The following is a 25,981-nucleotide window of genomic DNA, read 5'->3' as shown; positions in this document are numbered from 1 at the left end:
GTTTTGTCCAACATCATTTACTTCTTGCTGATGGGACAACCTACTTTCCAGCTGCTTTCCAACATAGTTAAGCGTTACATGGTCCTCCGTCAAACGGTCAACGGTATAGGCAGGATAGTCATACTCTAGATTGAAGACTGACACACGACCACAAAACACAATCTCCTTATTCATCAGAAGCATAAATTCATCAAGCACAACAGTTGGATCAGCAACCTAAATGTAATAGTAATGAGATTATTAATTAATGAATGAAAATAACAAAAATATAAACATAATCATACATCGTTTTGCAGATACATATGCAGTGTCATAAAAAATTGAGAGGGTAAAAATTTGGATACCGAATCCATTTTAGCATGAAGCCAATTGCAACTGCGTTTAAGCAATTTTGCAAGATTGGTATCAAACAAAACCAGTGAGGTAGATCTAGAAGTGTCTTTAACTCGAATAGTCATTCGAATTCTGCAATTAGAGATCAAATAAATGGATTTAACATTAAATATGTAACTGTACATAAGAAAGTGAATTAATATACATGAGATGAGTACTAATAATTGATATCTTATTCATACCGTTTGGTTACATTTTTGACCCGACCACACTGGTCACACTCAAACTCGGTTTCACCTCCGGGTATGACACATTTGTTTCCAGCTTTTTTTCCACACTGATTGCAAGTGTAAGTAAACCAACCATCTTCACAACAAACCTTTACAATTTCGGCTTTTGTAACAAATGCAGATGGATTACAATGATAAAACAAATGAAGGAAATTAAATACAGACATATAACCAAACTTTGAACTTTATAATAAATATAACATGTCAGATACTAACCTGAACAATATCTTTGATTTCATCGACAGTTTTGTATGGATAACCTTTAAAGTCATCTAGTGCAAATATAACTTCAGTTGTGATATTGATGGTTGGAGTATCAAGTGGAGCCTGACTTTCATCATCATTGTTTTCAACTCTAAAAACAAAGTTAAACAATTGGTTATAAAGGTTAGATAACTGCATTTGATAAAATTATTTGAAGTATCACTATAATAGACGAATCACATGGTGTAAATTGTAAATATCAAACATCATACGCTGATAAGAAATTAGATATTGGTTCCATGTCTGCATCAGTAAAGATTTTACAACCAAACAAATGGTTACTAATTTGAGGACTTGTTAAATGAATGCATAAGATAATAAGTAATAAAAAAAAAAACTTTAAATTTAAGATCTGGATAATTGTGGTTTAATATTTAAAATTATGTAACCTTTCCACTTTGACAACTTAGCATTATGGATTAAAACAACCATATGATTATCAGACAAACATTTGCTTGATACATAGGCAGCAATCTGCTTGGCATGATTTCCCCATACAGTACAGTCAATTTTTTTTATCACTGCAATTGAAAATTACATCAAATTGTTAAGCATTTTAATATACAATGTTTGGTCATCATATAATATATATTAATAATGCGTATTAGCTTATATTAATCTAAAAATATACCTGACATCTTGCAAAACAAAATTTATTGACCTTGTCTCATTCCCATTTTCAGATTTAACACGCAAGTTTTGGATGGATGCAACTTGACCAACAACATCTGCATTATTTGAATATATATATACACAACATATAAAGTTAATTAAAAGTAAATAACATTTAGAAGGTAACATTATAAAAATATATCAATTGCAATAACTTACCAATAGGCTCAAGTATTTGAAATTTCATGGATAACAAATCATCATAATTCACAGGCTTTAATCCATATGACGCAATTTTGAATGGTGGGATTACATGGACCCTTGTCATACGATAAAAATTAACCTTGTTCACATTGTCTACTAACTTGACCTTGTCTTTATACGGCTGAACACCGAAGTTCTCTATAATACAATAGTTGCCTTCCACCACTTGGTTCTTAAAGTCTTCAAACATATGGTGTTTCATGCTAGCAACGATTTTGTGTCCCTGATTTAAAACATGAAAACCAAACATATTAGTTTATAGTAGTTAGTAAACACAGAATATGGTATATATGATAAATTTAAAAAAGGTATAAAATACATGAAAACTACATATAATCAATTTTTTTATTCATGAAATTTAGCTACCTCTGAGTCGACAAGAATCATGTCATGACATGATACTTCTCTAGGATTGTTGAAATACGTAACTGCCCAGGTGATGAACAATCTAGCACGAATCCTAACTGCATCAGCACAATTATCAGTCAATCGATTTAAAGGAGTAAAGCCATCATCATTGTTAGCCATGATTAAACTAAAATTGAGATACAAAGACAGTTATATGTAGATGAATATTAAGCTTTGTATTGTGATGTGAATAAGAGAGTGAAAGGAAATATTTATAATAGATTTGAGATCAGTTTTTTTCTTCCATGTTAACTGAAACATCGTGTGAGTACAGTCTGCAGCAGTTTTACGAAAACTATATCTTCGTGTACGGTTTTTTGTTATCGATTATAACTGCAGGATCGTGGGTGACATGTTAATGCGGTTTTCGAATTTGTATAATTGTAATCCACGTTTTATTAGGGTTTATAAGAGGGTATTCGATGTAATTTGCCAAGATAACCGCCCGTAATTTATGTAGATGACGTCAACTTAATTTCAAGGGCCAAGATTAATCCAATATTTGCTAATCTAATGGTCTAGGTTTTTTCATGTATTTTTTTTTTAATCCAAAATTACATCAAAACTGTTTTCTTATTATAGATAATATAGAATATAGATATAGATATAGATATAGATTGGATGATTAAATATAATCCCCAATTATTATTGTGCATTTATAATACCCTCATTGATTAACCCATGGTATGAATAATATTCTAAGGTTGACCTGATCAAAACCAAGAAGGTTGACTTTAAAAGCATTCCATGATTGTTAAAGGGATATTATTGCAATATCTCTTAAAATGCAAAGGACTAATTGATAGCATATATCCGTAATGTGAGCCGAAATTGTGTATGGCCTAACAGGCACTAGTTTTATTTCTGTTCGGTCAATCGAAGTCGTTCCTCAAACGACGCGTTTGTGTCATGACTTATGTTGACTATTCTACCTATCACTCAAATTTTAAAACTCCTAACTTTATATATTTCCATGTCTTTTACGGAGTAATAAAAAAAATTGGATTTGAAATTATAATACTCGTAATAATCATCAATATCAATATCAATATCAATCAAAGTAATACTATAATATTGTAACACGAATTTAGGGTTATTTAAAATACTCAATTTCTCCGAATAGAAAGCTTTATGAGAATTTTGTGAGAAAATATTGTTAAAAGTTTACTAAGAAGGTTTTTTTGACCGATGTGCCAAAGTATTAGACCATTTATAGTGGTGATGGGCGTGATGGGGCGTGATGGGTGTTTTGTGTGGTATAGTGCTAATTTGGCAAAGGTGATGACATAATGAAGTTTGTAGTGGTATGGGGTGATGGTTGTGTGATGGAGTTATTTTATTATTTTTATTGATTTAATTAACATATAAATGCATTTATCTATATTCTTGAAAACCCATCACCCTTCACTCTCTCTTCCGTGATGCACTGATCACGCCAACATGTTTTCTCTTCCATCACGCTCCATAGTGGCGTGATGGGAGAACGATGGAGGTAAATTTTGCCGCATAACGCTGCACTACGAATGGTCTTAGCGCAAGATGAAAGTTAATTTAATATTTATAGTGACACACCTACCGGTGTGTTTGGCGCACCAGTTTATGAGAGCTTACATGAATTTAAGTTTATGATTTTAATAAACTTCAAATCATAAGTTTTGTTTAGTAGACATAAAAAACAGAGCTTATGAAATTTATAAACTCTTAAAAATAAACTATTTGTCTATTTATGTTTGCTTATGAAAAAGAAACATAACTTATAAATGAAAAATAAACTCTAGCCAGTTTATCAAACACTTATAAAAGATAATAAGCCTCAGCTACCAGCTTTTAAAATAACTTCAACACCACCTCCTAAACTCCAATTCTAGCTATAAAGCTTCAACTAATTTCATCCAAACACACTTGTAGTCTAACATGTGAGTTCCAGACCTCACGAATTCATTGTCATCCCTACATGTGACCGAGTCTACTCTTTAAAGGGCAAATTTGTCAATTCAAGTGGTTAAATAATAGAAAACAGAAGATAAATAAAAATATAAAAGGAAGTGGTGTTTGGGGGAAGTAGACAACCAAAAACGGGTTCTTGTGGAGGCAATTATAACTGCCACCCGAGATAGTGAGGGGGTTTTTTAGAGAGAGAAAGCATAAATCTTCTTTTTTACTTCTAGAGAGAGAACGTGTAGAAATCTTTTTTAACACCTCACCACAGCCGTTTCAACATCCCCTGTGCTCTTCTAAAATTACATAAAGTTTTTATTTTTATTTAATTATCTGCATTTTCATCCAACCCAATTTTTGGGTTTTGTTTTTATTGATGAAAATCAAATCTTTAATTTCATTTGCAGCCGGAATGCAACGATCTAGGGTTATCTAGTTATCTCAGATTTTCACTTACTCTCCTTTCATTCATTAAGATCTTTTTAATATTATTAATTGAAAGTTATTATTTAATCATAATCGTAATTGTTTTGATCTATCAATTTATTGATTGATTGATTGGGGGAGTGTTGAGATTTGAATGACTTCAACTTTATCAAAATTTATTGATAAAGTTTATATGATGATTGAAGGGGGATCTCGATATTGTTCCAAAAAATCAGATGATATTTGTGGTGATATCTGCAATGAGGTAATTTTTATTTATTCAATTTGTTAATTTCTATTTTTATAATCATTGATATTGATGATGATTTGATAGTTGCATTGTGGGTTTGGATTTATTGTTTCTTGATTTCATCTTGAAATTAGGTTCAGGTTTAATTTGTTTAATTCTCATGTATTTTGTCTTATTCAATATTGAAATTGAAACTAACGTTGGTGATGTTTTTGATTACATATTTAGAAGTTTACTTGTATTTAAATTTCAATTTGTTGATGAAAGTTGCCCCTTTTTTGTTTTTTGGTGGCCGGCTGTTTGACTATTTTCTTTATTCAACTTTATTGTTTTCATCTTCTTATTGCATCTCAATTTAAAAATTAGGTTTTTTTTTTTTAGGGTAGTGAATCACTTAACTGAGAACCCATGTAAAAAGATGCCTTTTTTTCATCTGAGCAGTACTTTTATGAGATAAAGGTTCTCAAAAAAATTGGTTTACAATCAAGAATCTTGAATTCAAACCTTAACCAGTATTTTATTAGGGTTTTAAATAAAAAAAGTTTAACTTTTTACTTGCAACTTCAAGTGATGCACGTTCATGTTCTTTAGATGCTCATTTACTCTTTACAGCATGTTCTTAATATAATATTACAAAAAAAACTATGTAAAAAAATGATGATTTTGGTTTGCAGGATTCAGGAAAATCTTCTACCATGGCAAGATTACGGTGTATTCTTCGTGGGCTCGAATTTAAGACCATTATCTTTCTTCTAATAATGGTCCCCACCATCGTTCTTGGTTTATACGTTCATGGACAAAAAGTTTCATACTTTTTACGACCCTTATGGGAAAAACCACCAAAACCGTTCAACGAAATACCGCATTATTATCACGAAAACGTTTCAATGGAGAATTTATGTAAGCTTCACAGTTGGGGAATTCGTGAATTTCCAAGACGTGTGTTTGATGCAGTTTTATTTAGTAATGAAGTTGACCTTTTGACTATCAGATGGCACGAGTTGTACCCTTATATTAATGAGTTTGTACTGTTAGAATCGAATTCAACGTTTTCAGGCATACCCAAGCCTCTTGTGTTTGCTAGTCACCAAGATCAGTTCAAATTCGTTGCTCCGAGGTTGACTTACGGTCAAATTCCCGGGAGATTTCAGAAAGGTGAAAATCCGTTTGTTGAAGAAGCGTATCAAAGACTTGCACTTGATTATCTTTTGAAAAAAGCGGGAATTCAAGATGATGATTTATTGATCATGTCAGATGTTGATGAGATTCCAAGTAGACACACGATAAATCTTTTAAGATGGTGTGATGACATACCTCAAATTCTTCATCTTCGATTAAAGAATTACTTATATTCTTTTGAATTTCTGTTGGATAATAATAGTTGGAGGGCGTCAGTACATCGTTATCAGACCGGAAAAACAACTTACGCTCATTACCGACAGTCTGACACGATCTTGGCGGATGCGGGGTGGCATTGTAGCTTCTGTTTCCGCCACATCAGTGAGTTCATTTTTAAAATGAAAGCTTACAGTCACGTGGATAGAGTACGGTTCAATAAATTTCTGAACCCGAGTAGGGTTCAGAAAGTGATCTGCAAAGGGGCTGATCTTTTCGATATGTTACCAGAAGAATACACGTTTAAAGAAATCATCGGGAAAATGGGACCCATACCCCATTCTTATTCGGCTGTTCATCTTCCTGCACATTTAATTGAAAACGCTAATAAATACAGATTTCTATTACCTGGGAATTGCATAAGAGACAGTGGGTGATTGAAAAATGTCTGCTTTTTATGTGAAGGTTGAAGCTTTATAGTTGAAAAAGACTAATCCTGCAAGTTTGACCATCAAAAGTCAACTCTGGTATGTTTTCTTGATGGATGGATTATAGGGGTGATGGTGTATATAGTCAGTCTTTGTTTTTTCGCTTGTTCTTGGTAGAGTTGGCTCTCTTTTAGAATATAGGCTTACCGATTTGCTGGGTCGGGTGGAAGCTATGCTGACATGGACGATGCGATTGGTGGGTTTGTTTTGCCTGTTTATTACTAGGCATCACCATGGTAGGCATTTTGAAGCCCCTTTGAGAGACACAGTTTCAGGCTTCTGTTATATTATTAGGAAATTTTGAATGTGAGACTATTCTGTTATAAATAGTTATTCAAAATTCTGTTCATTTTTTTCTTAAACATTGTATCATGAGTTTGTCCTGTTTATTCATATTCATATCTATGAAAAGAGTTGTCTTACAAATGCTTTTTGATTCTTTAATGAGGTGGGATCTTGAGGTACTGTAATAAACATGGGTGCATAGTTGCTGCTTTAGATCATAATTCATTTCATTTTTGGACTTGAAGGTCAACTCTTGAATTTGAATGATGAAAGGGCATCATGAAGCTTGATTAAAATTGTAACAAAATGGGTCAAGTCAACCAACCCCTTTGTTATGCTTAATTATATAGGAAAAAGGCTGGAGTTCAATAATGTCAACTAGCTATTGGGTATTACAGTATATCTTTATCATGAATAAATATTTTCTTTGATGCTGGTACATTAAATTTATATTGATATTGATATTTTAAAAATTCAAAGCTTTCTACCTGGGAAGTGGTTTTTTGATCTTTGTCAATTCTGTGAAAGTTTCATCTACTAAAATTAAGGGAAAATAACCACATACACGAAATAACGTTTTTTATTCGAAAACGTTTTCCATTTTTAATATAAGTTTTCGTTATTTTTGTCAAAAAAAAAAAAAGAAGAATGTCAGCTGTGTAGCTGTGTTCAAGTTCAGTTATAACTTAGTTAATGAGTGATGTAACCGGTAAAAAGAAGAGGGGAACCTGTTCAGGCTACCTAGCGAAAGGTGGAACTTTATTTGCTCAAATAAAACTCGGCCTAACCTTAACTCCCCAGATCGTTTGCAGACTTTGTCTGTCATCTATAAATGTTTATATCAGAACAAGGTTTGAACTTGGGTCTCTTCTAAGATTACACCTAACCATTAAGCTATTCGAGATACACATAGTTTAAGACTATGTATCGGATCTTATTTTTTTTACATCAAAAGCGAAGTTGGGAGTCACTGACGGCAGACCACCACATACATTCAGCTCTCATGAACCTGGATAGCCGAGGTATCGAATATTGTTACAACCATATTATTGTTGTAAACTAGTTGTGGAGCCCTCGCTTCGCGTCGGGGGCTCCGTTTTGAATACGAGTTAAAAAAAAAAGTCTTGATCTATTTTGTAAAAAAGAATTTTTTTCGACATCTAACATTGAAGGGTTGTTCCTTTTGTGAAAGTTGCTTCTTTTAGCGTTCTTTTTTTTAGATCTATTTTGTAAAATAGAATGTTTTTCGACATCTTTTGGTAGCATTGAAGGGTTGTTCCTTTTATGAAAGTTGTCTCTTTTATCGTTGGGGAAAAAAAGGTAGTTGATTTTTTTGTAAAAAAGAATTTTTTTCGACATCTTTTGGTAACATTGAAGGGTTGGTTTTTTTACGAAAGTTACTTCTTTTATCGTTGGAGATCAAAAAAAAAGTGAAATGACGAAAATACCTCTGTTACTATTGATGAATAATGCTACATGGTATTGTCTTTTAGATAGTATAATAATAATTGTCTTTTTAGATATTATAGTAATTATACGAAATAATCATCTGGTCCCACTCAAGTAGCTCTGAATCTCATATGATTTCCAACTTTTTGGGAATACATGAAGTAATGGTAACCATATTACTCTTGTTCTAAACTAGACCAGCTAATCATCTGGTCCCACTCAAGTAGCTCTGAATCCCATAATATATACTGAGGATTTTTTTTCAGCAAAAAACATGGATTATAAATTAAAATAGATTTTTTTTGTTTCGTGATCAGTTTGGGATCACTCATGGGGACTTAACCATCCGCGCGTTCATTTCCTGTAGTTGCATTAACCGCCCCAAACTACTGCCCTGGGAGGAAGCCCGGACCAATCCGAGGGCATGACCGGTAAAACCCCCCTCCCCGCTACCCCGCACTAAGCAAAAGGCGACCTGAGTGGATACTTCTGGTCAGGGATAACATTGAGTGCAATGTTACAGTCCAACGGAGAAATTAAAATAGATTATTATGGGTTGTCAATTGTCTTCTTGTTCTTTTCACATAAAAAAATTAAGGACATGACAAACAAATTAGCCTAAAACTTCACAACTTGAAATGTCTAGGAAGCATACCTTTACTAGACAACAAAGCACAAGTTTGTCTGCATAAGCATTGTTACAATATTAGTGACTTATCACGCGTTACACCACCAACAATTTACCACGTAGACGAACGCCAAAAAACAACTGCACGTGTTATTACTACGAGACAAATACATCATGGTTGCTTATACTACGTACGAGAAAACGTGTTTTTGGGTTTTAAAGGTTGTTTATTGGTCATGAGGTCTTTCTTTGCATTATCAGTACGTGTGAAAAGATGTTTTAGAGTCTAAATCTTTTTCACAATGATTACATTCATTATCATGATATTCGTCAAATTGAGATTAAATGTATAAAAAAAACTAGTATTTCGCTTTTTGACAAGGGACAAGGGACAACAGTCAGCAAAGTAGTTCAGCTTAATTACTTACTTTCGTGTTGGGTGTGTGAGTTGCCGTTAGAAAAAAATACTTAATTGTTTTAAAAACTTAAAGTGTATAGATGAATGGGTGGTATGTACTTATATTAAGTAATCAAGAACCTGATCTAAAATGTGGTTATGCAATGTATGTGTTACACCTAATTAAAGTGTGTTAAAGCATCAAGACCCTAAGAGAGAAAAACTCCAATGGGCTGTCTTTAGAGGTGCCAATTTTAACCCAATGTATTACATGGTTCAGTTTATTTATGCTGTTTAATCTCAAATGGGCCAACTGACATATGGGGTTTAATTCCATATTAAAACAAAAAAAAAGGCACAGTTCATACTAATTAAGTAATATAAACGGTTTGGATCAGGAATGTGGGTTTTCATTTGTACAAAAACAAATTAAACACACATTGAAACTCATCATAGCAGGCAACCATTTAGCACCACCAAAACACATAAAAAGCATCATATAGACCTTCAACTTTTTTCATATTTATAAAATCAATTGTTCTTTTTCATCCAACACTACTCATGTTCAGTACACGTTGTCAGTTATCAATGTTTTGTAAGAAATGATAAAAAGTATTGCCTAGAGATGAGATTTTATGGGTGGAGAATAAAATTAGTGAGAAATTTTAAACCGAGGGAGTAATAAATATACATATATATACATATATTATTTATATAATTACAAAAATATATTATAATGCACAATTCATCCGGTACCAGGTCTCGCGCTCGCGGGGCTTGATTACCAATGGTTTACCCTCTATGGGGGAGCCAATGTGCTCGTTCATAGGGGGTTTTCTCGCTAATCCAATATATATATATATATATATATATATATATATATATATATATATATATATATATATATATATATATATATATATATATATATATATATATATATGAATTATTGAAAAAGAAGTTTGTGGAAATTGGAACAAGTTCTTAGATAAGTGAAGTTGAAGCAAGTTAGGAACTTAGCATTAGATAAGATTCTTTAAAGTTAATTGAGTGCAATGTTGGGATATATAATCATCGTTGAAGTTGCGAGGTTACTATGAAACCACGATCTAATCGAATCACCAAAACCCCTATAAATAGACCAACAAACCCAACCCATTGTAAACACAGGCTAACTTAAAACTAACATTCTACATAAACATGGTTCTCGAGTCTGACCGCTACGTTGATGGTTATGGTTCACCCTTCCGACAGCAAAACTATGTGACTTACCAAGAGTCTACTGAACGAATCCAGGATGGTGGTTACACCAACTTCTCAACCACAACTCCATACTCAAACTATTCTCAGACCCAACAATCTGGTTGGTCCACTGGTAACGGCTACCAGGGAACTGGGCCCCATCACCACCATCATGGACACAACGGTTATGGAAATGGACTTAACCATGGTTATGGTCCAAATGGCGTGAATTATGGTTACGAGCAATCATCTTGGACTGTGAAGAATGCTGATGATTGAACATATATGAAGTGTGCTGAAGTTACCTCATAATAACGTGTATACTTTTGTGTGTTTGTATCAAATTGCATAAACAATGTATAAATAAACGGCAACAGTAGTATTGTCTAAGCGACGCATAATATAAGAAATTACGTGTTTGTTCTACTCCAACTAGTCCATTAAGGATTCTGTTAGCTCTTCAATCGATTCCACATAACTACTACTATCATCACTATACATTAATCAATAATTTAGTTCAAAAACTTCTAATGTAGCTCAGCAAGTCTAATTATAAAAATGCGCGGAAATTTTAACTTTTAACATTAATATTTTGATAGCTGCAAACCTTATGTTGTAGCTAATGTGCTAGTGGTCTGCCTCTCTTAGCGAGAGGTCAAGAGTTTGACTCCCGTGGGGTGCAACATTGCACACAAGGTTGCCCATTTAACCTTGAATTCCACCCAAGGGTGCCTTCCGCACATCGCGTTGCGGGGGCAGTGGGGGAGGGGGCGGGTTATGCAACTGCGGGAGATGAATGCGTAGATGCTTAAGTCTCCCATGGGTGATCGCGTACTGCTGTTTAAAAAAAAATATTTTGATAGTTGTAAACAAATGGAAATCATATTGGACACACAACTATTAGAGTGAAGTTATATGATTACTTGGTTTAGTTACTGGCATACTACAATAGTGGAGTAAGTATTAGTAAGGTATGCACAATTTATGATTATTTTATTAGTAAGGTATGCACAATTTATGATTATTTTTTGACAAAATAGAGTAAATATGATTGAAGCAGTACTTATTAAGTTCTTTACGAATGATTGACATATCAATTAAGAGAGAGATACGATTGGTTATTCGATGTTACTTAATACTCAAGATACTTAAAATTTGAAGATGACTCTCAGTAAGCACAGTTTATGATACTGGGGCTTGGTACTCTAGTCCATAGCGCCAGAATTTTTCAGTGTTTGGAAGTCTGGCTTTGATTTGGATGCTAATAACCACCACAAGTAGACCAAACCCAATTGGTGGTGCCGTCATTTTATGGCCGAGAAATAGTAGCTACCGTGTTGTAACCGACTACAGCCCACTGTACACTTGGTATATGTATTAGCTTTATTGTTAGCATGCACTATTTGCGTACAGTCAAAACACTACAACAATATGAGGCTCTTGACAGAGTTCACTGTCAAAAGGTCAAAACAGCCCATGTTGTGATCGATTTAGACAGAATAAATCAATCGATAACTCAATATCGAGTGCAGAATCCTTGATATTAAAGTTTGTATCAAAAACCAATAAAAGACTTGATCGATTTACATATGAATAAACGTTTTAGGTTTGGAAATCGACAAGAACAAGTTGCTAGACGACAAGGAGCGAGTGTATACGGCTATGGTTGTGTAAAAGTGAAACTTGAGCTGGAACCTGAAACCCTCTATTTATAGGGGGTCTGACATTTGATCCGTACGGATGTGTCCTTGATCCGTATAGATGTGTCCTATCTATAACACTTTGGATTGATCCGTACGGATGTGTCCTTGATCCGTACAGATGTGTTACTCATCCGTACTCGGATGGACATAACAAAAGTATTTAACATCTAAGCACGTATGGTTGATTACATGTCAATACGATAAACATAATAAGTAATAAATCAAACATCAAAGTCTATTTACATATAAAGTGTCTGAGTAGAGAATATGTTTTGATTTTTAAGACTTTTTATTTCTGCAAAATAACTTAATCATGTCACATAGAAGCATCTTTCTAAGTTTGCGGACAGAATAAGACATTATTTTATCTTATGTCTTAAAAAACAAACATTATGCACTAAATGTGACGACCCGGGAATTTCCGACCAAATTTAAACTAAATCTTTATATGTTTCCGACACGATAAGCAAAGTCTGTAATGTTGAGTCTCAAAAATTTTGGAAACTATGTTCATATATTCAAATTACCCTTTGAATACTCCCGACGATTCACGAACACTTGTGTGTAAATAAATATGTAAATATCATTATATAAAATAATATTACATTTAAATGCAAGATTTGGAAATAATTGTTATATTAATTTTATTATCATTAATTTAATTGATATTAAAATTTATATAATTAATATTATTATAGTTAGATGTATATATACATAATTTGATATGTATAAGTTATTATCATCAATATTATTATTATCATTAATAATATTAATATTATTATAACTAATAAGATTATTATTATCATTTTTAATATTTTTATTAAAATATTTAAATTTATCATTTTTCTAGTAATAATATTACTAATTATCAATTATCGTTACAAGTTACTTTATTAATAATATTAACATATTTATACTTGTTAAGTATCAACAATTTAAGAATTTAAAATATACATATATATAAACAAGATATATAAATACAGATATGCATATACATATATATATATATATATATATATATATATATATATATATATATATATATATATATATATATATATATATATATATATGAATACATATACAGATATATGAATATAAATACAGTGTACATATAAATACATATAAGATACGTATTCGATTGCAAGTAGCTATCAACCTTTTACATAGTTTTGTTTCTGTCTCTAAACTAAATTAGAGATCGAATCATTCCTGTACAATATAATCAAAATTTGATTTGCAATTACTATCAACTTTATATTTTCTTTGTTTTCTTCTTCCTGGTACGAATATCTTGCCGACGCCATACATCACTCAATTGTAATTCTTCTTCTCTTTATCTCGATCTAAATAATTAGAGACACCTGACTACAAATTGTTACGTACACTATAACATTTCAGGGAATTATAGAGTTACACTCATCCATCTACTTCTTCCTTGTGATTACTTCGAAAACTCAAACCCACGTCGGGTATCATCAATCACTTCACCATAATGAGAAACCATCACCTTCGAACCACCTTTACTCATCTCCTCATGTATACCACCATCGTGAACCACTTGATCACACTATCATCTATCACACACCATCATTGACAACCATTACCACCCATTTGTGTTGCTACTAATTTTATGTTCGAATCACCACTAGTCACCAAATACAAACACGACAACCACCTTGATCACCAAGCTCCTAAACCAAAACAGCCAAAAAGAACCCATTAAAACCTGCTGCTACTCGCTACTGTTTTCTGGTTTGTACCATTCGAAAACTATCATTTTTTTTTCCTTCTCTCGAACAAATTAAAGAGTGCTTTATATCATTGTGTATTAGTTGTCAACTTGGTCTTAAATAATGATAGTAATACACGTTCTTTTTATATATTCGTGACCGACAATTGAATCAATGGACAACCCATTTGATTTATTTAATTCGCATGCTACCATGAATCTGTTCTTTTATTAGCAAACCAAACCCCACTTGTGTTTCTACTACAGCGACTTATGATGATGACATGAAGATTACGATGAGTAGATAGCGAATGATTTTGTCTTCCATTAAAAAGCGATCACTTTTGCTAATTAATGAAGTTGGGCCAAAGGATTACGTATTTAAACACTTGAAGATTTGAAAATGATGTTTCATTTTTTTTTTCTCGGTGGAGAGGTCAAAAGTTGTCACCACATACTCCACTAATGATAAAGGATGTACTTTTGAGGGTGCATAAGGCAATTGCAAATGTAGTGGGATCGACTAATGATCATGATTATTATGATAATCACGTTTATGAAGATGACGATGTGATAACCATAGATGATACATGGTGAAGTTGAAACGAAGATGATATTTTTGCTACTACGGTCGTATCGATAACATGCTATTTCTTGGGTCCGATTATAATTCAGTTTAATAAGCCAAAGATATAATAGATTGCTAATTATTGGGCTACATTTAATTATCCATAGGTTGAAATTAATTGGATTCATGTTTTAGTGTTTAGGCCACCATGTTTCTTTCTCTATTGGGCCGAAACCCATGTTGAATAGGTGGTAATCGATAATCGCTAATGATGATGATACTAGCTCGGTGAGGATACCCAATGATGATATAATGTATGATGAAGATATTGATGATGATGGTTATGTAATGAAGAAGGTGAAGGGGTTGGTTAGATATTCGGGTTATATATAATAATATCTGATAACATAATAGAAAAACAACACAAGTCGTATGGTTTAGGGGTGTTGTTGGGTTTCGAGAGGTCGCGGGTTCAAGCCCGGGTTGAGGCAGTTAATTTCTTTTTGGAGCTTTTCTTGTGAGGTAGTATTTATTATTACTTTTATCATTATTACTATCATTATTATTATCACTATTATTGTTATTATTACAAATATATTTTTTTTTTACAAAAATAGATTACAAATATATTAATATTACATATTACTAAATTTTTTTTTATTAAAATGATATTAAATAAACTATATATAAAATATATTAATAATATAAATATATATATTCTTATCATATATAAATCTTAAAATAAAATTCTATTTTTAATATATTATGATAATTGATAAATATTATATTATTAAACTACTTTAATAAGTATTTACTATATTAAGTTTAATAAATGTATGATAGAAATAAATAGTTACTACTTAAAGAATATAGGATAAATATAACTTATTTAATAATATGATATGTAAATTATATATATATATATATATATATATATATATATATATATATATATATATATATATATATATATATATATATATATATATAAACTTGTTAGTTGTTATTATATGTGTTAATATACATAAATGATATAGGTTCGTGAATTCGAGGCCAACCCTGCATTGTTCAATATAGTCATATGTATTTTTACTACAAAATACATTAGGTGAGTTTCATTATTCTCTTTTTAAATGCTTTTGCAATATATATATTTTTGGGACTGAGAATACATGCATTGCTTTTATAATTGTTTTTACGAAATAGACACAAGTAATCGAAACTACATTATATGGTTGAATTATCGAAATCGAATATGCCCCTTTTTATTTAGTCTGGTAATCTAAGAATTAGGGAACATACACCCTAATTGACGCGAACTCTAAAGATAGATCTATCGGGCCCAACAAGCCCCATCCAAAGTACCGGATGCTTTAGTACTTCGAAATTTATATCATGTCCGAAGGAGGATCCCGGAATGATGGGGATATTCTTATATGTATATTGTGAATGTCGGTTACCAGGTGTTCAATCCATATGAATGATTATTTTTTGTCTCTATGCATGGGACGTATGTTTATGAGAAATGGAAATATGAAATCTTGTGGTCTATTAGAATGATGGAAATGATTATTTATATTAAACTAATGAACTCACCAACCTTTTGGTTGACACTTTAAAGCATGTTTATTCTCAGGTATGAAAGAAGTCTTCCGCTGTGAAATTGCTCATTTTAAAGATATTACTTGGAGTCATTCATGACATATTTCAAAAGACGTTGCATTCGAGTCGTTGAGTTCATCAAGATTATTATTAAGTCAATTATAGTTAGATATATTATAAAATGGTATGCATGCCGTCAACTTTCAATGTAATGAAAGATTGTCTTTTCAAAAACGAATGCAATGTTTGTAAAATGTATCATATAGAGGTCAAGTACCTCGCGATGTAATCAACTGTTGTGAATCGTTTATAATCGATATGAACTTCGTCCGGATGGATTTGGACGGGTCTCTACAGTTGGTATCAGAGCCGAGGTCTTAGCGAACCAGGTCTGCATTAGTGTGTCTAACTGATAAGTCGTTAGGAGGCATTAGTGAGTCTGGACTTCGACCGTGTCTGCATGTCAAAAGTCTTGCTTACCATTTTTGTCAGAAATCATCTGCTTATCATCCTTAGAATATTACCTGCTTATCATTCCTAGTCTAGACACATCTTGCTGCAATGATTGCATGAATAGTGTATAGACAAAATTCATATCTTAGCGTATCTGCTAATTTATATCTTAGCATATCTGTTACTGTAGACTTTGCCTGACAGCTTCCGTAGATTCCTCCATAACTTATGGGATTTTAGTATGATATATGCATATGTAAATTATGTATTGCAGGGTACTAATCTACATCCTATAATCTATTTCTTATCGAAAATCCTTCATCGGATCGTACGAGATGAATCCTGCAACCAGTTCGAGTCCCTCAGATTCTGATAGCTATTCCGATAGTTATTCCGACAGCTATTCCGACATAGATGTTCACCTAAGCTCCGAAAACAGCGTCACCGGCATGAATCAACCAATCAGCCATTATCAATTCATCTGATGGGTTCGTAAATGACTTAATTAATGGAAATGTGCAGAAGGCAATCCCTTCCACCAACCGAATTCACCTCTTGACAATGAACCTGAAGCGTTTACCGGCGAACCTGTTCGAGACACCATTTTCAGTCTCATTTCCAAGGTAACTCAACAAGATTATATTCTATCCACAATTCTGAACCTTATTCATCCGCTCGTTCCGACCGACAATCATCCTGGAGTAATAAGTCAACGAATTTCGCGCTCGAATAATCTATTTGGAAAATGTAGTGCAAAATGTACCAGCTTCAGCAACATCATCGGCACCAACAGTACCATCAACAATCCATGCCTCAACATCTCATTCTGTACCTCGAGTATAATCATCGTTCTACGTATCGTTCTACATCGATTATCTTCGTTCTTCATGACGATTAAGTAATCTCTAAATGTTTTAGAGATTATATATTCTTATTCTAACGGTAAATCAAATGAGTTTAATATCATATTGACTCATTAAATCCATGATTATATCTGAAGAAAATATATATGTATATATATTTTCATAAAGATTGTAATTAAAAATTCTTTTGAACAAACTGTTAATGGTGAAAATATTTTAACGGGTAGGTAATACCCGAGGAATATTTAGATTTCACCTTAATATGTTACACTGTACATTCGTCAAAAACTGATTCAACAAGTCATTTACTATCCTATTTGCACTCACCGATATACGTGTCTGTTCACAGCAGAATAACCTTTCATTCAATTTCATATTTGGATTTTGACCTATCAGAATTCAACAAGTGGCATAATGAAGAAAACATTTGACAAAATAAAATTTATTAGAAACAAACAATTTAACTATCAGAAATTTTGTTAAGAATCCATGCTAACTGTTCCTAACTAATTGTTCCTAGCTAACTGGTTACATTTTATTTACCGCAATTTAATTATCGCAATTTATATTCTCGAAATTTTATTTATCGTCATTTAATTTCTGTTATTTACTTTACGCACTTTATTTATCGTCATTTAATTTCTGTTATTTATTTTACGCTCTTTAAATATCGGGACACGTATACAAAGTTTTGACATATCATATCGACGCATCTATATATATTATTTGGAATCACCATAGACACTCTATATGTAGTAATGATCGAGTTCTCTATACAGGGTTGAGGTTGATTCTATAATAATATATATACTTTGAGTTGTGATCGAGTCTGAGACGAATACGGGTCACGATACGTATTAATTAATTCGAATATTATATATTAAACTATATATGAATTATTGAATTGCTAACTGTAGACTATCGACTGTGAACTAATAACATTGGACAATTAAAATGAATTAAAATATTGATTATAACATATGAAACTAAACAATCCTTCAAGTTGCCACTTGATTTCGTCTTAAACATCATTTGTATCTTCACGACTACATTCTGCGTTTAAACCTTTCATAATTCTTGAAAACACCTCAATCGAGAGGATGAACCAACCGCACTTCATTTACAAGAGAAAAGATTGATGCATATAGTTATACACCTGAAAACACTCAGAACCTGAGTAAACATTTAACACGTAGCTGTGCTAATTCCTTTAGCGTTATTATTATCGAAAATAACTTTGCATCTGCTGTTCGAGATAGCCAGTTTTGTCACAGCTCCAGCAAGACAACTTCGACTTTTTGTACGAAACAACCTTATTATAACGCTGATATATACGCGTGCTCTTTTATTGTTACTAGGGAACCTTTCATATTTCACCATATTACCATCAGCGTTTAATCATCTAAAAACACAATTTTCCCTGAAACTACCTCGGATTAATAACCGATGATTCAGATATCATAGCATTAAATGCAGAGAAAACAGAAAAATGGTAGATGGTCTGAACAACCAAAAGTTTGATGATAAAGAAAGGAGTGTTAGGAACGCTCGATAGGAAATTGGGTATTGAAAAACATATTGAGCTACCCATGAAGGAGACCAAGGACAAATACAAGAACCAAATCCTATATTCAAAGGATTCAGATAATTCTGGATCCGTTGAAATCTTTAGAGAATATCTTGCTCCGAAGTCATGTTAAAATCTTGCGGAAAAATCTTTCTCCATCAACCATCGAACTTAGAAATTCCAAAATATCATCATCAATATCTTCGATATTTCTGAGGATATTTTCATAAATATTCTCGTCCGAAATTATATACCTCTTCGTGCTTCCTGTGTATCATTATATTGGAAACATTCAATAGAAAATTAAGTACCGAAAAGCAGATTATGCGAAACTATGAAGTAAGCCGTGGACAAATCACAAAGAATAAGTTTGACTTTAAAGAATCCAAATGATTCAATGTCTGCTAAAGTCTTTAGTGAATATCTTGCTCCTTACTCTAAATCCTTACAGATAATAGTTTTTATCATCCTCTGATCTTAGATATTCTGAGATATTATCGTATCTTTCATTATAAATATCCTCCATATTTCTAGAGATATTTTTATAACTATTCTTATCTGAAATCATTAATCTCTTCGTGCTCTCAGTATTACATCATATAGAAACTGTTAGTTTCTATATTCTGTAAAATTTTGAGCTTAAAATATGAATGTTATTGAAGTGATGTTGGGAACTGATGCATGAGTTAGTATAATATAATGACACTTGATCAACGTGATTATATTACAGTAAGTCATGCTGAGTTTCTAATGGTACGTGATGATTCACAGATCATAACGCCATCATGTGCCATGTTACATAACTCTTTCATTCTGCTTAACTTCTGAACATATCAAGAAAGTATATTCTTGATAGTTCTATTCTCAGTGACTCTGGTAATTTGACAAATCAAATCATGCTAATACATTCTTTCTTATTTAGAACATGATGTTTATCCGAAATTCCATACTTACGAATTCTGGACCGTTACTCGCTTTACTAGAGGTCGGGAGGATAATAAAAAGACAAAGAGCTCCAAAATATAAGAGAAAATATAAAGCCCAATAACAACACGGAAGTTACAAACCGTGGGTATTAATACGAATAACAATATAAAGACACGGTATAATTAAGAATAGTATCACCCCAAGGCAATAGTAGAAGTAAACAGATTTTTCTAGTGGAAGATTGAAATGAAGGAGGACATAAATGATAATTAGGAAAATATCAGGGATTAGAACTGGAAGAAACATATTGACGAATGTTTTAAAATTTGAATTGAAGGAGAAAGAATAGAAAGTGGGAGATGTAGAAATAAGGAATCGAAGGGAATAAATTTATAGTGAATTATCAGACGGAGTAATAGAGGCAGATCACCGTATTTAGTTATGGAAATCTTAATTTCCTTATTCGCCGAATAATCAAATCATTTAGATTTCGGAGATTTTCTTTAAATCCCTTGAATTCCGGAATTCAACTAAGACAACGTCAAAAGCTAAGACGCACCTTATTTTCTAATTTTCACCGTGACTACGTCAAAAGTTAAATCTCTATCTCAATATGTTGTGACAGCTTCATTCGTACGCTTCACCTAATCGAATCGTTTTATCTATATTAGTCATTAATGATAAAACTCTATTTATCAGCTCATATTCGTCAGGAAAACATACTTATTGTTAGCCATGACGACTTCACTCAAATTTCAGGACGAAATTTCTTTAACGGGTAGGTACTGTGACGACCCGGGAATTTTCGACCAAATTTAAACTAAATCTTTATATGTTTCCGACACGATAAGCAAAGTCTGTAATGTTGAGTCTCAAAAATTTTGGAAACTATGTTCATATATTCAAATTACCCTTTGAATACTCCCGACGATTCACGAACACTTGTGTGTAAATAAATATGTAAATATCATTATATAAAATAATATTACATTTAAATGCAAGATTTGGAAATAATTGTTATATTAATTTTATTATCATTAATTTTATTGATATTAAAATTTATATAATTAATATTATTATAGTTAGATGTATATATACATAATTTGATATGTATAAGTTATTATCATCAATATTATTATTATCATTAATAATATTAATATTATTATAACTAATAAGATTATTATTATCATTTTTAATATTTTTATTAAAATATTTAAATTTATCATTTTTCTAGTAATAATATTACTAATTATCAATTATCGTTACAAGTTACTTTATTAATAATATTAACATATTTATACTTGTTAAGTATCACCAATTTAAGAATTTAAAATATACATATATATAAACAAGATATATAAATACAGATATACATAGATATACATATATATATATATATATACATATATATATATATATATATATATATATATATATATATATATATATATATATATATATATATATATATGAATACATATACAGATATATGAATATAAATACAGTGTACATATAAATACATATAAGATACGTATTCGGTTGCAAGTAGCTATCAACCTTTTACATAGTTTTGTTTCTGTCTCTAAACTAAATTAGAGATCGAATCATTCTTGTACAATATAATCAAAATTTGATTTGCAATCACTATCAACTTTATATTTTCTTTGTTTTCTTCTTCCTGGTACGAATATCTTGCCGACGCCATACATCACTCAATTGTAATTATTCTTCTCTTTATCTCGATCTAAATAATTAAAGACACCTGACTACAAATTGTTACGTACACTATAACATTTCAGGGAATTATAGAGTTACACTCATCCATCTACTTCTTCCTTGTGATTACTTCGACAACTCAAACCCACGTCGGGTATCATCAATCACTTCACCATAATGAGAAACCATCACCTTCGAACCACCTTTACTCATCTCCTCATGTATACCACCATCGTGAACCACTTGATCACACTATCATCTATCACACACCATCATTGACAACCATTACCACCCATTTGTGTTGCTACTAATTTTCTGTTCGAATCACCACTAGTCACCAAATACAAACACGAAAACCACCTTGATCACCAAGCTCCTAAACCAAAACAGCCAAAAAGAACCCATTAAAACCTTCTGCTACTCGCTACTGTTTTCTGGTTTGTACCATTCGAAACCTATAATTTTTTTTTCCTTCTCTCGAACAAATTAAAGAGTGCTTTATATCATTGTATATTAGCTATCAACTTGGTCTTAAATAATGATAGTAATACACGTTCTTTTTATATATTCGTGACCGACAATTGAATCAATGGACAACCCATTTGATTTATTTAATTCGCATGCTACCATGAATCTGTTCTTTTATTAGCAAACCAAACCCCACTTGTGTTTCTACTACAGCGACTTATGATGATGACATGAAGATTACGATGAGTAGATAGCGAATGATTTTGTCTTCCATTAAAAACCGATCACTTTTGCTAATTAATGAAGTTGGGCCAAAGGATTACGTATTTAAACACTTGAAGATTTGAAAATGATGTTTCATTTTTTTTTCGGTGGAGAGGTCAAAAGTTGTCACCACATACTCCACTAATGATGAAGGATGTACTTTTGAGGGTGCATAAGGCAATTGCAAATGTAGTGGGATCGACTAATGATCATGATTATTATGATAATCACGTTTATGAAGATGACGATGTGATAACCATAGATGATACATGGTGAAGTTGAAACGAAGATGATATTTTTGCTACTACGGTCGTATCGATAACATGCTATTTCCTGGGTCCGATTATAATTCAGTTTAATAAGCCAAAGATATAATAGATTGCTAATTATTGGGCTACATTTAATTATCCATAGGTTGAAATTAATTGGATTCATGTTTTAGTGTTTAGGCCACCATGTTTCTTTCTCTATTGGGCCAAAACCCATGTTGAATAGGTGGTAATCGATAATCGTTAATGATGATGATACTAGCTCGGTGAGGATACCCAATGATGATATAATGTATGATGAAGATATTGATGATGATGGTTATGTAATGAAGAAGGTGAAGGGGTTGGTTAGATATTCGGGTTATATATAATAATATCTGATAACATAATAGAAAAACAAAACAGGTCGTATGGTTTAGGGGTGTTGTTGGGTTTCGAGAGGTCGCGGGTTCAAGCCCGGGTTGAGGCAGTTAATTTCTTTTTGGAGCTTTTCTTGTGAGGTAGTATTTATTATTACTTTTATTATTATTACTATCATTATTATTATCACTATTATTGTTATTATTACAAATATATATTTTTTTTTTTTTACAAAAATAGATTACAAATACATTAATATTACATATTACTAAATTTTTTTTATTAAAATGATATTAAATAAACTATATATAAAATATATTAATAATATAAATATATATATTCTTATCATATATAAATCTTAAAATAAAATTCTATTTTTAATATATTATGATAATTGATAAATATTATATTATTAAACTACTTTAATAAGTATTTACTATATTAAGTTTAATAAATGTATGATAGAAATAAATAGTTACTACTTAAAGAATATAGGATAAATATAACTTATTTAATAATATGATATGTAAATTATATATATATATATATATATAAACTTGTTAGTTGTTATTATATGTGTTAATATACATAAATGATATAGGTTCGTGAATCCGAGGCCAACCCTGCATTGTTTAATATAGTCATATGTATTTTTACTACAAAATACATTAGGTGAGTTTCATTATTCCCTTTTTAAATGCTTTTGCAATATATATATTTTTGGGACTGAGAATACATGCACTGCTTTTATAATTGTTTTTACGAAAGAGACACAAGTAATCGAAACTACATTATATGGTTGAATTATCGAAATCGAATATGCCCCTTTTTATATAGTCTGGTAATCTAAGAATTAGGGAACAGACACCCTAATTGACGCGAACTCTAAAGATAGATCTATCGGGCCCAACAAGCCCCATACAAAGTACCGGATGCTTTAGTACTTCGAAATTTATATCATGTCCGAAGGAGGATCCCGGAATGATGGGGATATTCTTATATGTATATTGTGAATGTCGGTTACCAGGTGTTCAATCCATATGAATGATTATTTTTTGTCTCTATGCATGGGACGTATGTTTATGAGAAATGGAAATATGAAATCTTGTGGTCTATTAGAATGATGGAAATGATTATTTATATTAAACTAATGAACTCACCAACCTTTTGGTTGACACTTTAAAGCATGTTTATTCTCAGGTATGAAAGAAGTCTTCCGCTGTGAAATTGCTCATTTTAAAGATATTACTTGGAGTCATTCATGACATATTTCAAAAGACGTTGCATTCGAGTCGTTGAGTTCATCAAGATTATTATTAAGTCAATTATAGTTAGATATATTATAAAATGGTATGCATGCCGTCAACTTTCAATGTAATGAAAGATTGTCTTTTCAAAAACGAATGCAATGTTTGTAAAATGTATCATATAGAGGTCAAGTACCTCGCGATGTAATCAACTGTTGTGAATCGTTTATAATCGATATGGACTTCGTCCGGATGGATTTGGACGGGTCTCTACACTAAAAACGGCTGTGGACGAGAGTAGACATAAGACGTAATAAGATCTGCAGAAAAAAGGAAAAAAAACGAACAACACCTAAATGACATAAGTGAAAGGACCCGTCCTAATCCATCCGAACAAAGTCCATATCGATTATAAACGATTTACAACAGTTGATTACATCGCGAGGTACTTGACCTCTATATGATACATTTTACAAACATTGCATTCGTTTTTGAAAAGACAATCTTTCAATACATCGAAAGTTGACGGCATGCATACCATTTCATAATGTATCTAACTATAATTGACTTAATAATAATCTTCATGAACTCGACGACTCGAATGCAACGTCTTTTGAAATATGTCATGAATGACTCCAAGTAATATCTTTAAAATGAGCAAATGCACAGCGGAAGATTTCTTTCGTACCTGAGAATAAACATGCTCTAAAGTGTCAACCAAAAGGTTGGTGAGTTCATTAGTTTAACATAAATAATCATTTCATAATTTTAATAGACCACAAGATTTCATATTTCCATTTCTCATAAACATACGTCCCATGTATAGAGACAAAAATATCATTCATATGGATTGAACACCTGGTAACCGACATTCACAATATGCATATAAGAATATCCCCATCATTCCGGGATCCTCCTTTGGACATGATATAAATTTCGAAGTACTAAAGCATCCGGTACTTTGGATGGGGCTTGTTGGGCCCGATAGATCTATCTTTAGGATTCGCGTCAATTAGGGTGTCTGTTCCCTAATTCTTAGATTACCAGACTAAAAAGGGGCATATTCGATTTCGATCGTTCAACCATATAATGTAGTTTCAATTACTTGTGTCTATTTCGTAAAACAGTTATAAAAGCAGCGCATGTATTCTCAGTCCCAAAAATATATATTGCGAAAGCATTTAAAAAGGGAGAAAATGAAACTCACGCATATAAATATTGTAAAACAGTTAATAAAGCATTTGCATGTATTCTCAGCCCAAAAATGTAAAGAGTAAAAGGGGAGCAAATGGAACTCACCTAATGTATTTTGTAGTAAAAATACATAGAACGACATTGAACAAGTATAGGGTTGGCCTTGGATTCACGAACCTATATCATTTGTGTATATATTAATACATATCCTTGTAATCGAACATATATATATATATTATTATTAGTGGTAAAATTTTTATATTAATAATTTATATATCTCAGTATTACCATATAGAAATATACTTTTGTTATGTTATATATCAAATATTTTATATGTATGTATTTCATTAGTTTGCTAAAATAGTAATTATATTAATACTAAAATAATATTAGTAGTGATTAAGATAATGATAATGATAATACTAGTGTTAATAATAAT

General features: G+C 31.7%; 1 protein-coding gene across 1 annotated transcript; it reads left to right on the top strand.

The window, feature by feature from the left end:
* The first annotated feature begins 4,259 nt into the window (after positions 1 to 4,259).
* On the top strand, positions 4,260 to 7,046 carry LOC139847697 (uncharacterized). The gene is made up of 2 exons (XM_071837422.1): positions 4,260 to 4,800; positions 5,460 to 7,046. The coding sequence occupies exons 1-2, from the start codon at positions 4,690 to 4,692 to the stop codon at positions 6,555 to 6,557; spliced, it is 1,209 nt and encodes a 402-aa protein (XP_071693523.1). The 5' UTR covers positions 4,260 to 4,689; the 3' UTR covers positions 6,558 to 7,046.
* The last annotated feature ends 18,935 nt before the right edge of the window (positions 7,047 to 25,981 follow it).

Source organism: Rutidosis leptorrhynchoides, chromosome 5 (genome assembly GCF_046630445.1).
Source record: "Rutidosis leptorrhynchoides isolate AG116_Rl617_1_P2 chromosome 5, CSIRO_AGI_Rlap_v1, whole genome shotgun sequence".
NCBI classification, from domain to species: Eukaryota; Viridiplantae; Streptophyta; class Magnoliopsida; order Asterales; family Asteraceae; genus Rutidosis; species Rutidosis leptorrhynchoides.
Note: the sequence above shows the minus strand (reverse complement) of the source record. Positions and strands in the feature narration are given on the sequence as shown.